This window comes from Carex rostrata, chromosome 2, assembly GCF_964058835.1.
Source record: "Carex rostrata chromosome 2, lpCarRost1.2, whole genome shotgun sequence".
Classification (NCBI taxonomy): domain Eukaryota; kingdom Viridiplantae; phylum Streptophyta; class Magnoliopsida; order Poales; family Cyperaceae; genus Carex; species Carex rostrata.
This window is the reverse complement of record NC_135919.1, coordinates 10,587,671-10,603,510: the sequence shown is the minus strand read 5'-3', so window position 1 is coordinate 10,603,510 and position 15,840 is coordinate 10,587,671. Positions and strand designations below refer to the sequence as shown.

The 15,840-nt window shown below is 36.3% G+C and overlaps 3 protein-coding genes across 3 annotated transcripts; 1 reads left to right on the top strand and 2 right to left on the bottom strand.

The window, feature by feature from the left end:
• Positions 1-518: 518 nt before the first annotated feature.
• LOC144574135 (uncharacterized) lies at positions 519-3,454 on the top strand. The gene is made up of 6 exons (XM_078324003.1): positions 519-976; positions 1,673-1,801; positions 1,989-2,109; positions 2,226-2,307; positions 2,415-2,568; positions 3,011-3,454. The coding sequence occupies exons 1-6, from the start codon at positions 644-646 to the stop codon at positions 3,146-3,148; spliced, it is 957 nt and encodes a 318-aa protein (XP_078180129.1). The 5' UTR covers positions 519-643; the 3' UTR covers positions 3,149-3,454.
• Positions 3,455-3,484: 30 nt separating this feature from the next.
• Positions 3,485-5,632, bottom strand: LOC144574125 (Tetratricopeptide repeat (TPR)-like superfamily protein). Its single transcript, XM_078323993.1, has one exon. It carries the CDS (start codon positions 5,560-5,562, stop codon positions 3,619-3,621), a length of 1,944 nt encoding a protein of 647 aa, XP_078180119.1. The 5' UTR covers positions 5,563-5,632; the 3' UTR covers positions 3,485-3,618.
• Positions 5,633-8,747: 3,115 nt separating this feature from the next.
• On the bottom strand, positions 8,748-13,019 carry LOC144574115 (Protein kinase superfamily protein). Its single transcript, XM_078323981.1, has 8 exons — positions 12,582-13,019; positions 11,599-12,081; positions 11,135-11,438; positions 10,348-10,627; positions 10,164-10,271; positions 9,806-10,084; positions 9,412-9,555; positions 8,748-9,257 (listed from the first exon to the last, which is right to left on the bottom strand). Exons 1-8 carry the CDS (start codon positions 12,814-12,816, stop codon positions 9,081-9,083), a joined length of 2,010 nt encoding a protein of 669 aa, XP_078180107.1. The 5' UTR covers positions 12,817-13,019; the 3' UTR covers positions 8,748-9,080.
• Positions 13,020-15,840: the final 2,821 nt, after the last annotated feature.

The window sequence follows — 15,840 nt, the reverse complement described above, 5'->3', positions numbered from 1 at the left end:
TACATATGAAATTTTTAAACATTTGAATTAATTTAGTATAAAGTCAAGTGGTCAAAACAAAAAGATTAATAAATTAATTTTAATGCATTTATTTTTTGAACTTTTTTTACCACTTGACTTTATGCAAAATTAATTTTAAAACTAAAATTTTTCATATGTTGACGCATCACTCGTAAAGTAGACGAATTTCAACTATTCGAATTTGTCATTTAAAGCTAATTTGATGAATTTTAAACTTGACTTTACCAAGAAACTTAATGAAGTTAAGAACACCCTAGTTCTACACTTCTACTCATTATTGAGATATAACAAAGAAAAATCACAGGTTCTTTTTGAGGGAACATCCGTACATGTAAATTCTAAAGCCCCAAAAAAAAAACGAGAAGAAGATAAAGAATCTTTGAGGGGTTTGTGTGAAATGTGATCTAAGAAGATATCGAAGAAAGAACTAAACAAGTGGCTGGGCCCACCTAATCGTGGGACCAACTGAACCTGACGAGAGAGAGAGATCCCTGATGATTGCTCCTATTTTCTCTTCCCCCCCTTGGACTCCTTCCAAATTCCTTCCTTCCCTTTTTTTTCCAATTCCCATTCTCCTCTCCTCTTCCCCAGTCAATCACTTCTTGCCACGTGTCCGTAATCTATGGCTGCTGCTGCGGATGCGGCGGTGGCGTCGGAAGTATGCGCGCCAACTGTCGGTGCCACGAGAGGGAAGGGGACAGCCGTTCAGGTGTGGAAGGTCGTCGTCGGATGGATGTGTTTCCTGTTACAGGTGGTGTTGCAGATACTGAGAGGGACCCCATCGTGGGCCCAGCTTCTCTCCTATGTTGGTCTCCGCCACCCCCTCCTTTCCTCTTCGTCCACGTCAGCTGCCACGTCGGCAGCGGCGTCTATACCTTTCGTGCCACTGTCTACGGAAGAGGTACCGGCTGATACACCACCGCCATGTCAGAAAGAATCGCCAGATAAGCTCATAGTACTATCTCATCTCCTCCTTCTATAGTTCAGCTATGAATTTGATTCTTTTTTTATACTTTTCATTCTTAATTGGGTTGTGAGAAGCTGCACGAGATAGTAGTAATTACTTTAGAATGTTGGGCATATAGTAGTAATTACTAAATTTCTGGTTTGGATGGCTTGATTAGATTGAGTGGAGCGAGATTACCTTAGAATTACGGTTCCTTCAGCTATCTACACAGAACAACGGGCACCTTCTAATTGGGAATTAGGATACCTATCCTTTTGCGTGTGTTTTGAATTTGTAAAATTCATGTAGAATTTTGAATGAGATATAGTACCAAGCGTGGTATTGCATCTGGAAATGAATATCAATTGGTCAAGTGGAAATGATGTTCTATTGTTACTTTCCCAATTTGTGCAACATAAGTTGAAGTTTGTTCGGGGAGCTTATGATGTCTATTAGGTGGATTTGGGGACTGTTTGTTTGATATGACAGCTGATTATCTAAAAACTGATGATTTTTGGGTTGGATTATGTTAGTTGGTCTGACAGTTAGGAAGTATATAATGGATTATAGGAGACAAAATAGTGTCATATGGTAATTAAGAGCCTTGTTTTCATGCTGCACCAGCTAGGGTATGTGGTCCAAATAAGGCTGGAGTTCATTAAATCTTTGACATTTATGTTAATCTTTTTTGGCTAAAAAATGTAGGTGGTTCTTGACTTGGATGAGACATTGGTATGTGCATATGAGACATCTAGTCTACCGACCCTTATACAGTCACAAGCAATTGAATACGGTATAAAGTGCTTCGAGCTGGAGTGCACGTCAACAGATAAGGTTAGCTGACTGGTACTAGGTTTTACAAACTGGCACATCTAGAAACCCGGTTGGTCGAAATTGTGTTGATTTGGACCAACTTTTTCTTAAAGCCCCATTGAAACATAATTCAAACCAATAAAATTAGCTGAAGATCCATAAGTTAATTTATGTTGAGTAATATTTTATGATGCAATCGAAACTTTAGGAGGTTGATGGGAAACAAAAGGTGAACCATGTAACAGTTTTTGAACGGCCAGGATTACATGAGTTCTTGCAGCAGGCAAGTGAATTTGCAGATCTCATCCTCTTTACTGCCGGCTTAGAAGGTTTTTTCCTTGATCATTTTATTTTATCTGCTTGTTTTTATTCAAAAAGGTTGAATCATCTAATCTATCAAAAACTATTATCTATAATTAATCGTGTAATGTAAACTTCTTTTCAGGTTATGCTAAACCACTTGTGGACAAAATAGATGTTCACAAAAGATTTATATGTCGACTCTATCGGCCTTCAACTGTTGCCACGTCAGTTCATTGATGATAAGTTTTTGGTTTATCGCAATGAAGTTATTTAATACAGTGTATATATTCTAATTTTGTAATAACCGCAAGTTGAAATTTAAATGCTACAGGGAGTACAGGGAGCATGTAAAGGATCTTTCTTGTCTGACAAAAGAGTTTTCAAGAATTGTTTTAGTAGATAACAACCCATTTAGCTTCGTGCTTCAGCCCATGAATGGGATACCTTGCGTGCCTTTTTCCGCTACACAGGGAGGTGATAATCAGGTATGTAGTATGGAGTAGTTAAACATTTTCTTTGGATAATTAATTAAATATTTTTTAGCAGATAATACAAAAGCAAAAGCTTTTTAATATCATGAAGTGGTGTGGCTTTGCTACTATAGTCTTCGAGTCTGGATCCTCTTGAGGTAACTCAAATTTTGAGTTTAGATCTGGACCGTCCAATCAGAATCTGGTCCAATCCGGCCCGAGGTTATATGCACGGGTCCCCTTCAATATCCGTGCCAAAGCAGATTGGACGGTCTGGATTTAACTCAAAATTTGAGTTAGGTGCTATGAATTCTTAGTCGTCTAGGTGTTTTTGTATTTATTTTAATTAATTCGTGACTATTTTATCCGACTACCGGCCAGAAGCTCTCAGTTATAATAAAATGGTCAGGAATTTACCTGAGTTCTTTGACTCAATGTTGTTTTTTTTAATATTCAGTTGCTAGGAGTTATACTTCCACTTCTCAAGCAGTTATCGCTACAGGAAGACGTCAGACCTCTGTTATATGAAACATTTCACATGCCAGAATGGTTCCAAAAACATGGGATTCCACTTCAGCCTAATCAGATTTTGTAGATTGTTTTTCTTTTGCAATATTAATTCTTCATTTGGTTCCGCTTATGTATCATATGGCTTGTTTCAAAAAGCCATTGTTGTACATTATTTTTTCGATTCTTGATCCCTTCTACATGGTTATTTAAGCAAGAATTTTAGCACAGAGTGGAGTTATTTCATTAGGCGTACCGCAATTAGATGAAACAAGAAGCATGTAAACATAATTGCCCCAATTGATTGTAATTTTGTTGTATAGTTTGTAATACTTGTATTAAATAGGAAAACAAATGGCAGACCTAGAGCTTTAAAGTTGGCAGATGATCTTCTCATTTTGGGTTCTTCCAATATTGGCTTCTTTGTGTCTCACTTTGGTTCTGTATATTGTTATTACATAAACTTGTTTCCATATCATGAGTTCACTTTATACATCTCTCCAATTATAACTATATCAAAGAGAAGCATATCTTCAATAAAATAAACACAACAACCAGTTATGAACCTTCCATGGCATATGTTGTAGATTCTGAATTTCTAATTTCATCATAAATGTGAGATGCTTCATCCAGCCGATCGGCTCTCTCATAAACGGATGCTGCTACAAGTCTTAGTTCTTTCTTATCAATCTCAGGATCCATACCCAATTTTTCAATCAGCCTTTTAATCCCTGTAATATCACCTTTCATTCCAAGAAGACTTAACATCTGAAAATGCACCCGATCTGTGAACACACAGCTTTCCTCCTCCATCTCACTGTACAAGGCCGATGCCTTGTCAAACTCCCGTAACTTACCATAAGCATTTAACACTGTTGCAATCGTCTCAGAATCAGGGAAGAAACCTCTCTCATGCATTTCATTGAACACCTCAATCACATTCTTGTACCGGCGGTTTTTTGAGAATAATTCGATCATTGAACCATAACTTGATATTTCTTTCACCTCTCCAGCCTTTACTGCTTGTCTAAACACCCAAGCAGCCTCGTCAACCCTGCTGGCTTTTGCAAGAATCTTAATTGCTGTGTCTTTTGTTATGTTTTCAGGATGCTTTAGGTCATGCAACAATCGCCTTGCGTGGGAGACTAAATTTGCTCGCTCATAAACCACTATCATGGTTTGGTACAGAACAGGGTCTATTTCGACCCCAGACTCTCTCAATTTCTGAAACAATTTCACAGCACGATCTAGCTTTCCAGCCTTGCCCCAAATGGAGATGATAGTGGAATAAGTAATAGCATTTGGCTGGATCCCTTTGGTTTGCATCTCTTGCACTAGGTTACTAGCTTTCTCATGGTCAAGTGATTTCCCATAAATGGCAACCATTGTATTATATGTGACAACATTCTGTTCTATTCCCTTCTTTTGCATGAGACGAAAGAGCTGTATTGCCTCACCAAACAACTCAGCATCTCCATAAACCCGAAGCATGGTGTTATAAGTAACTATGCCGGGGTTCACTCCTAACTGGGGCATGCTCCAAAAGAGCTGATCAGCCTCCCGTGCAAGCCCAAGCTGTCCATAAGCATGGATCACTATATTAAATGTAGTCAGATCAGGACGAAGTTTACTCTTTCGCATTTGTGAAAAAAGAGACAATGCAGCTAAAAACTGGTCCCGCTTGACAAATGCCGATAGCATAGTTGAATAGGAAACAGAATCAGGAACAACACCAAAGGCTTCCATGTCATCTGTCAGAACCCTCAGTGCATCCCGCATTAGACCTGCTTTGCAATAGGCTGAAATGGCAGCATTAAATGCACGCAAGTCGGGTTTAACTCCGCTCGCACACATGCGCGAGAACAAAGATATGGCCTTTGAAGGATCACTTAACTTCATTGCCAGATGCATCAGCGTGGAAAATAGCACCAAGTCCGGCATCACCCGATCCTCCTCCATCAGAGGCAAAAATGAAAGCGCCAAATCGAGATGCCCTGCCGAGCAGAGAGAAGACAGAAGGGTAGAATAGGAAATTGCATCTGGAGTTAACCACAGAGACCTCATTTCCATCAATAAACCACAAGCGAGATGATAATTTCTGGATCGGCAAAGGGTGCGAAGAACGATGTTGTAGGGGTATAAAAGAGGGGGGTAAAGATAGGAGGAAGAGGAGCTCTTGTTGTACATCCAGTCAAGGAGAGCGAGAGAACGCGAGGGGGAGGAAGAGAAGGGGATGGAAGAGAGGAGAGAGCACATGAAACGAAGGGAGAGGACGGAGCGTGGTCCGGACCTGACGTAGCGGGACATGACAGCAGTGAGCTCGGAGAAGGAGGTGGTGAGGGAGAGGGAGGCAAGGAGCTCTGGCATGTCGACCGTGTGATCCAAGTATTGGGATTTCAAGCGGTGGTTTGGATTGATCCAGATTCGTTTGCGAGGTTCGGGGGTGTTGCTAGGGGAAGGAGACGAGTAGCGGTTGAGGAGAGATGAGGCGAGGTCTGACATGGCGAGTGTGGTGAGAGACAGAGAGTTGGGAGGGAAAGAGATAGATGAGGTTTATGATATCTTCCGAGTACTATGAGATTATTTTTTTTTTTTTTCGTTGTTGTTTGTTCGGTTCGGTTCGTTGTAACTGGTTAAGCCCATTGGACCGGGCCCAAATAATGTGAGTCCGTGTCCTCTCATATATGATATATCTGAGATGCAATTTAAAAAAACGGATGGCTCAGATTAATCTCAGCCGGATCGAATTCAATCCAATACTTATTGAAACTATAGGGTATGCTTTAAAACTCGTACCAAAGTAAAATAACGGTTCGGATTTACCACTTGCACTTTATTATATATCTAAGGCGATACAAATTCAAATAATGTAAAAGAGAACGAAAAATCGCTCATAAGTCATAAGGAATCCGTATCACTCTAGATATCTGAGATGCAAATGATAAATTCGGATTGTGCTTTTACTTGACACGAATCTCAAAGCACCGGATTGAATTAAGTCCAACTGAGATTAATCGACCGTCCATTTTTTTTTTAAATTGCAACTCAGGTACCTGGGCGGACAGACTCGCTCATAAGGCCATACCTCGTTGTAGTTTCATTAGTTCGTTGAGCACTTGAGCTTGGGGAGATTTAAGTCTTTTTTAAGTTTATTTAAATCTTATTTATTTTTTTTAGCACTTAAATTTTTGGAACATTAATTTCTGAGTGATGATTAAGATCATCATTTTTAACTTTATTTTCCTCGAAATCTTAATTTATGTCCAAGTGTTAAGACACTTCTATTCCTAGATTAAACCTCAGTTTTTACATACAAATTAAAACATGAGCTTAATACCGAACGAACGAGTCTGGCAATCAGAACTTTTTTTTACCATATATTAATTATGAGGAGGTTTCAATGCCTCATCTTTTTCATGCCTCATATTTTATATCTTCGTCTTCAAAGTATAAATTGTCGATCCGAACCATTCAACATAATATTTATACTAAAATATGCATGGAGATGAAATTTTATATTTTTTGAAATTTTTTTACTATTTTTTAAGATAGGTGCAAAATCACTATTTTTGAACCGTTCAAAAATCAGTGATTTTCTACCAATCTTAAAAAATAGTAAAAATAACTATATTTTAATATATACATCATATTGAACGGTTCGGATTGACAATTTGAACTTTAAAAACGAAAAATATAAAGAATAATCATTTTTGCACCCGCACTACAATAATTGCTACAGTGCCCGCGCTACAGTAATTGCATTTAGAGGAATAATGTATTATGATCCCCACTAATTATATTGTGTTCACTAATTATTATTCTAAAAATATATTATATAGTCTCAACTAATTATTATTTTAAAATCATACTAGCACCCTTTCAAAGTCTCGGCACTAATTCCGCGTCAACATTTCTCTAACAAAAATAGTTGACCTCATAAAAATAAATACTTCAGTGCATAGATATAAATACTTTCAATACTTAGATATTGATACTTTCAGTGTCATATGTAAAAAGAGGAGGGATCCAATTACAAGATTATGGCAGTTTAGGTCCCCACAAGCAGTTATGTAAAAATTACAACATTGTTTACTATATAGATATAAATACTTGTGTTCTTTGAACTATATACTTCAAGATTTGACTATTAATATTAAAAAAAAAGTTATAGATCTAGAACGATTGTGGTCCCCACAAGCAATTATAGCAGTTTAGGTGCGGGTACGATGTCAAAAATTTCAAAATAAAGGTGTGGGTATGATTATTTAAAAATAATTAATTTATCATTTATATTGTTTACTGTATAGATATAAATACTTGTGTTCTTTGAACTGTATACTTCAAGATTTGACTATTAATATTTTAAAATAAAGTTACAGATCTAGAATAGTTGCGGTCCTCACAAGCAATTATGGCAGTTTAGGTGCGGGTACGACATCAGAAATTTTAAAAAAAAGTGCGGGTACGATTATTTAAAAATAATTAATTTATCATTTACATTGTTTACTATATAGATATAAATATTTGTGTTATTTGAACTACATACTTCAAGATTTGACTATTAATATTAAAAAAAAGTTACAGATCTGAACTGCAGTTATGACAGTTTGGTCCCCACAAACAGTTATATATGGCAGTTTAGGTGCGGATACTGTAGCGCGGGTACTCATATCTGCTTCCAAATATAAAATACGAGGTATAATGAGGTATGAAAGAAATGAGGCGTTGGAACCTCCTCGTTAATTATATACTTTTCTGATTCTAAACCCAAACCCATAGTTTTTGCATATTAGTTCTTGGATCCGGAGCTTTTGCTTTGGTATTATTTTGCTACTTTTGCATATTAATTCGTTGGTTCCAGTGCCACTCGTTTGTAGTCTTGAGCCCTTTAATTTGCTACTTTACCGTTATATCTATTTAGCGAGTAGAACTAGGGTGCTCTTAAGCTTACCAAAGTTTTGGTGAACTTAACTCTAAAACTCATCAAATTGATTTTAAATGACGAATCCGAACTGTTGAAACCCGCATACCTTACGTGTGATGCATCTACATGTGAAATTTTTAAACATTCGAATTAATTTAGTATAAAGTCAAGCGGTCAAAAATGTTCAAAAAATGAATGCACTAAAATTAATTTATTAACCTTCTAATTTTGACCGCTTGACTTTATACTAAATTAATTCGAATGTTTAAAAATTTCACATGTAGATGCATCACACGTAAGGTAGACGGATTTCAACAGTTCGGATTCGTCATTTGAAATTGATTTTATGAGTTTTAGAGTTAAGCTCACCAAAATTTTGGTAAGCTTAAGAGCACCCTAGTTCTACTCCTATTTAGCAGGTACTTTCCCTTGTCTTATATCCCTCTTCTATGCTTGACACTTTGTGTAATGATGTTTTTCAAGTAGAGGTCTTCCTTTCTCTGTTTGTAATTTGTAGTCTGGATCTGAAAAACTGGAGTCGTGAATTTTTCTGTATTACTCCCTTTCTTTGTGTGAATCAATTTGAATCAGACATTAGTTTCCGATTAAGTGAATGTGTTAGATAACATCCCTAATTGCTATTTGATTTCTGTAGCTAGCAGCAAGCTATTTATTTCACAAAATCAACATTAGGGAAATAATATCCAACCACACCCAAACATGAGTTCATACAATAGTGGCAAGCACAACTCATAACTTGTCATCTCTGAAATCCCAATGGATATTCTCACTAATAATTAAATCAACTTTCTGGATTGTATTTGTTCCCCAACTAAATGCTTATTATCTAAAAAAAACCTGAATACAGCCCACGAGGGAAAATTGCTAATATTTACAAGTTACAATACAAACATAATTTCATCAAAAAAATTTAAAAAATAATACAGCACATGCACAACATAACCAAAAACAAGTTACAAACTGGACAAAAGCATGCTTATGCTTATGCTTACTTAAAAATGGCCTAAGAAAAAGGAAACAAAGCAACAAGCACCATGTAAGAGCTAGACAAGGGTCTGACCTGAAACAAGCATTGCTAGTGATATGAGAAAGAAAGCCATTGATGCTGTAATGCCTCCTCTGCAGTTGGTCGTCTCCTTGGATTTATTTGGAGCAGGTACGAAAGAAAATCAACAAATTTTGTATCAGAGGATTGTAAATGCTGTGACAAAGATGACTTCTCAGGTACTAGATACTCTAATTGTTCTGTTTCCTGCAAAACAAGAAAGGGAAGAAAATAAAAAAATAAAAAAATAATATTGAATTCATAATTATCATTGAATTTATAGTACACTGCTGTTCCCTGTCAGCAAACCTAGCATAACTATGAGTTACATAATAGAGGGAATCACAAAAATGAATCAAACCTCATTTTTATGAAAAAGGTCATAGTCATCTGTGAAGTACTTGCTGGTCTCTTGTCCCAGCACAAGCATTTCCATATCTATTGGTCCAACAATACCAATGATGCGTGCCAGCATCATAGAAACAGAATCATTTGGAAACAGCACCTATTATATCAGAAATGAAAAAACATTATCGATAGAGATTAAGCAACAAACAAGTTATCAAAGCATGAAATTGTTCCATGAATTTAAATCTTAATATTATTCATGAAAATTATTATGAGGTCAGATATTCTTTAGACTATCAGAGCTGTGCTCATCATCTTTTCAAATGGCAGCAAAAATGGTACCTAATTTAAAAGGATATTTTTGGAGAAAGTTCCATAGCCTATAAAAAAAATTGTTATAAACTTACCTCTCCAGTATAAAGCTCGGCCAAGATGCAACCAAGTGACCATATATCGATCTTCTGATCATAAGGGAGCCCCAAAATAACCTCAGGAGCCCGATATGACCGTGATTGCACATACAAGCAGAGATTATCAGTGACAAAACAACTGCTACCCAAATCTATCACTTTAATCTCACACCTGCTGTAGCTCTTTATGAGTATGTTTTCGGGCTTTAAATCACAGTGCATTATTCTCAGGTTGTGTAGGTAAACCAGTGCTTCTAAACACTGGCGAGCAATTGCCTACGAGAATACAGGTGCAAAATTAACAACAGAAGTCATTAAAATACTTTGATAATCAGATAACAGACCACCATGCTACCTGTATTCTAGGTATATTGAAGTAGATCTCGCCACCAGACTCTTGGTTGTACTTTTGGAATTCATACAAGTTGGCCCGCAATAGTTCTGTTACTATGAAGAGGTGTTCCTACAAAGAATCTAAGGAAGTCAACAAAAAATAATGGTTGAAATTGGTATAGAAGCAACTTTGGAGATCCAAGTACCTGATAATAAAAGTAATCGTAGAGCCGTAATATGTGGTGCTCATCAGCCGGATCATATTTATTAACAAAGTTGAGGAGTTTTATCTCATCTAGACTCTGATCAAAGAAATCCTTGTCATTCTTTATTATCTTGAGGCATACATCTGTTCCCGTGTACATATCATGTGCCTGAACAACCTTGCTAAATGCAGCCGATCCGAGGTACTCAGTGACATAATATCGTCCCGCTATAACTGAATTGAGTATGATGGGGAAATCCTTGTTTTCTTCAAAACCTGTCCTGTAGTGGACGCCTAACATATGAGCACAAAGGGTGTGCTTTCATAAATTTAATTGTGCAGTCACAGTTCGGAAAAATTATGAGTGGGAAATGATGGTGATTTCAAAGAGATATATTACAGATGCAACTGAAAGGGGAAAAAATGAGTAAGATGGAAGTTTAAATACAATCAAAGATGAAGTTAAAAATTTCACTAACCAAATTTTTGTTAAATTTAACAGAGTTCAAAAAGTGCCTATAGTTTTTACAATATAACGCCTCATCAGAACTAGATAGTCAAAATTATTGATTGTTGAAAATAATGCTGTATTTCTGTTCAATTTTAAAGTGTTGCTTAACCAAAGCAATTAATGACTTCCTATTTCAATTTCCTGAATTTGTCCTTTAATTAATTGTTTGACAATTTCAACTCCCTTTATAATTTAAAAGCACATGGCTTTTTCATTTTTCAATCTATGCAAAAATCAAATGCAAAATATAACATAATTGAAGGATTGAGAACCTTACTTGTTCTTACGATGTATGATCCTCAAGTTAAAAATTTCATATTCCTTCCGAAAATTTGAGAGAGCAAGTTCAACACCAGTTTCTTTCTCTTCCTCCTCTTCGGCCTTTTTGCTGCCCAAATCCTTGATGTCGCCATCCCAATTTAAGAGTCCAAAATCCCCCATTTCAAATGCAACATCAGCATCTTCATCATCCAAAGAAGTGCTCATCTCAGTATGACTTCCTTTCGGTACATGTTCAATATCCACATTATTTGTACACTCGGAATGTTTGTTGGTTTTGACCTTGAGCTCCGGTTCAAAGTCTGAAAAATTAAGTTGAAGTAAAGCATTAATCTACATGAAACAATGAAAATGAGAGGGGGAGATCGGATCGCCAGAAAGCATAGCACATTTTGATTAAAAAATAACTAAACTTAAAATCAGAAATATAGAGAGCAACAAATAAAAAAGGTAACAACTCACTTGCTAGGGCACTTGAATCTGCAATATAAGACGCAACAATCTCTAATTCCTTCAGGCTGGCATCTCTTAATGGATCCCCTTCAAGTACCAAATCTCCCTTGTTCTCCCCTCCAACCCCAAATTCATACAAAATCTCAGTCGAATCATCCATTATCTTATACCTTTCATACACGGCCCCATTAGGATTCCCCTTCTTACCCTTGCAACAATCACACAAAGGGGACCCACAGCTATCTACAGCACCAGAGCCGGCACCTTCTTTATCAAATTCCATACCAGAGTGAGTTGAAGTGACGAACTTGTCCTTGCTCTCATCAGTACCGCGGGTCCCACCTGTCAGTGACTCATCATACCACCACGAGCTCTCATTGAAGAATTCAGAGCTGTTGTTGTACTCTCTTGCTGTGCCGAACTCCATTTCTGACGAGCTGGTTTCTGATCTTGCCTGTTCTGGGGACCATGTCTCGTACGGATTCTGCAAACCTGTACCTCCAAATTTCTAATTGTTAAGAGAATTTGAGAGAATTCAAATATAAAAACAAGGCAGATACGCCACTCAATTTAACCCATAAAAAAGTAGAAATTGACAGAATTGCTAGGAAAATCTTTAAATTAACATATACGCCACTCAATTTAGTATTCTGAAAGCAAACAACTACACGCCACTCAATTTATTATTCTGAAAGCAAACAACTACGTCACAATTTAAAAAAAAAAAACTAAAAAAAAAAATAAAGTAAAATAAGTCCGAAGCTTAGCCGCCCGCCTCAAATCGGAAACATAGAGACAAATCTATCAAAGTCTAACACAAGTCTAGAGCTAAGAGATTAGACAAACGAACCAAAATATCTTACAATGTACATTTAATTTCAAAAAATTTACTGGCACACTATCCAGAGTTGAAGAAATTAAAGCGAATTTTGTGAAGCACAATGGATAGATTGAATTCTGGTAAATGAGGTATCTAGTGACACGGAGCATACCAGGAGAGGAGTGTATACTGACAAACGCATCATCGTCGTTATCGGAGCTCGAGGAAGCGTCTCCCGGCGGAGACATCCGGAGCGGCGGGAGATTCTCCGGTGGCTCTGCGTCGGCGACGGAGACCGCAGCGCCACCTCCACGAGAGAGTACATCGTCCAGGAGAGCAGAGGCGGCGCGCGAGTAGCCGCGATCGGCCAGGAAGGCCATCACCTCGTCTAAACCCGGTGTCGACATTGGTGACGTCACCTGTTCAGGTCAGAGTACGGGAAAATGAAGGAGCCACACCATTTGATTGGCGCGAGAGACAGAGAGAAAGTCAAGAGAAGAAAAAACTGGAGAGGAGAGATCGAGAAGCGGAGAAGGTCTTGTAAGTTTCTGAGTGTCCGCGTCAAATAAAAGACTGGAGGGAACAGGCGGTGATCGCACCTGATTTTGAATCTAGACTGCGTGAGCAGAATGGCAGAGTGATTGTCAAATAATCCTCTCCGTTTCGTATTGTCCGGTGCTACTGCCATGCTCAGTATTTTAATTGAAATAAATAAGTTATTTTCCCTGCCTGTGATTCCAGTAATATTTAATTACAGAAGCAGATTTACTTTAATTGAATGGTTAATTGACCTCTATTAATTTTCAAAATTTATAAGTTTATATTTGATTTTCTATATTATTTAGAGTAAAAAGTTTTTGATACTGTAAATTGACATACACAATATGAAAAAAAAATTTGGTTACTCTCATTACCTCATAGTTTGAAAGTCTGATTTCATCCATGTTTAAGTACATAATTTTTTAGATGTAACAAATAAGATGATGAATTATTTATTTTCACAACCGGTCAATTGAAATACTGAATATTTCTCTTAAATATGTTACATATTTTTTTTTAAATAAAGAGTAAAAACACGTACTTTATAAATTTTAAATGAGTTTTAATTGAAAAGACAATAAATTGAGTAAGTTTGTAAGTTTTTTATATATAGAAAAGGGTAAAAATGATATTATAAAATTTAAAGAGAAAAAATGTAATATTTCAAAGTTTCTTAAGAGTGTACATAAAATTTTCTCAAAGTAAAATTAGAATCAAAACATATATTAAAGCCATCAATCCATGTTGTTTATTAAACAAGTGTTTGAAAGGTTTCAATTCCTTTTCTATTTGAATTTATTAACGGTAAACACTGAGAAGAAGTTTCACCAGTCGCGTTGTATTTTTAGGTCTTCAAAAAATAAAAAATATAATTGTTTAATCAATATATAATTCAAATGCAATGTTAAATAGACGTTCCTTTAGTTGAAAATATACTAAAAATAGTAATAAAATTCGAATAAATATGAACTAATTCATTGAAGAAATGTCCAATTATGTGAAAAAAGGACATGTCCGGTCTTATGGACAATGGAGAGGTGACAAGCACCTTAAAAGGGTTATTCATGAGGGTCCACGAGGGAAAGATAATGGCAGAGAGGTGACAATATCATTAGGAAGACAGCGAAGGATTGCGTTTGGATTCTCTCAAAAGTAATAAAAATAATTGAACGGGCCCAGTTAGATCTGTACCATTAATTTTCATTTAACGGTTGTGATCTAACCTGACTTTTCAAGCAATCCCTCGGCCAGGTTGTATCCAGACCGTTGGATCTAAACCGGACGTCGTACTCTGTCTGAGACCATCCAATTAAACATCGTACAATTGAAGAAGATATGAACTTTTAAAGGAATTCGTATCCTCTGCATTAACTCAAAAGGGAATCTTTTGAGTTATTGAATATTGATTATCCGATCTAGTTTATGATTCGTGCAGACTAAATCCTCACTAATATTAAAGGGCCGCCTACATCGTAAGCAGAGGCCGGATTGGTTCTGTTTAAAATCAGACGGTTGAGATTCATTAACTCAAAAGATTTATTTTTGAGTTAATGCAGAGGATATGCAGAGAGTCACGTGCGAGACCTGAAAGAGTGCCACGTGGCAGTAATCAGGTGTCGTTTCTCCTTTTTTTTCGCTCGGGGCAAGTGGTTTAGCGGTTGGTGGCCGCAGTGATATTATCACGCAACACAACATCTGCTCTGCTGCTAGGCAATCGAATTATAGATCCAAGTTGGATCCTTTATGGTAACCTATCTGCTTCGTGCTATCTATTTTTAAACCTTGAAGCTTCCTTTCGAGCTTTGGGTAATGATGAATCCGTATCCTCTCAGGTACCGGACCGAATATGGGATAATATTACTTATTTACCCTGATTCAGAATGCATGCAGTGTTGTGAAATAAAAGGGAAATTTTACATAATGCCCTTCTTTTTCAAAATATAGAACAAAATACCTTCCTTTCAAAATTCTTAACAAAATATCCTTGTGGGTTCCATGTTTGTCTTCTCTTCACCTCCCTCCCACTCTTCTCTATTTACTCCCCTCTATTCTTTGTTTAAATAAAAAATACAAATGTGATCTCAAATTCACAATTTGAATCATTTTTTTTTTCTTTCATAACTGATCATTTAGAAATAAAAAATTAATTATAAAATTTTATTTGTTAAAATCATAAAGAATGGTTGTATGTCTTTTCTTTTGTGAGAGGGAATGAAAAAGAAGGGTAGAAAATGATAAATGTTAAATTCATGGATCCAGGAGAGCATTTGTTAAAAATATTTAAGTGAAGAGAATTTTGTTTCAACTGTTGTATAAGATAATATTTTGTAAGATTTTCTCATACATTGATTTATCACAATCTCATTTTGTGATTTTTTTAATTTCAAAATTAAAATTAAATATTCTAGGAAGAAATTGAACGATTTTCTTCTTTAAAAAATTGATGAAATCACATTAGTGGGACAGTTTCACCAGCAATAGGTTTATGGGACCACACCAATAGTGCAGTTCTAGTATTTTTCAGATCATATTTCTCACACTGACTACATATATGCTAAAAAACTATTCGTGACCATAGATTTGTCCGAAAACATCTGGATCGTACCACTAGTTCAATTCCATATTTTTTCTGAAGAAAAAGACAATCAATTCATTTATTGAAAACATCTGGACCATACCATTAGTTAATATACATTTTCACAGCAACAAAGTAGATATTTTTTGTGAGAGAAAAAATGCATTTATGACGGTACTCCGTCGTGAAAAGTCACTTTTACTCTCTTGAAAAGTGCCAGTTTTTTGTAGTGGGTCTTTTTTTATGATACCGGATGACACTCTACATTTTCAAAGTCTAAACAGTCGATCCAAATCGTTCAACATGATGGATATAA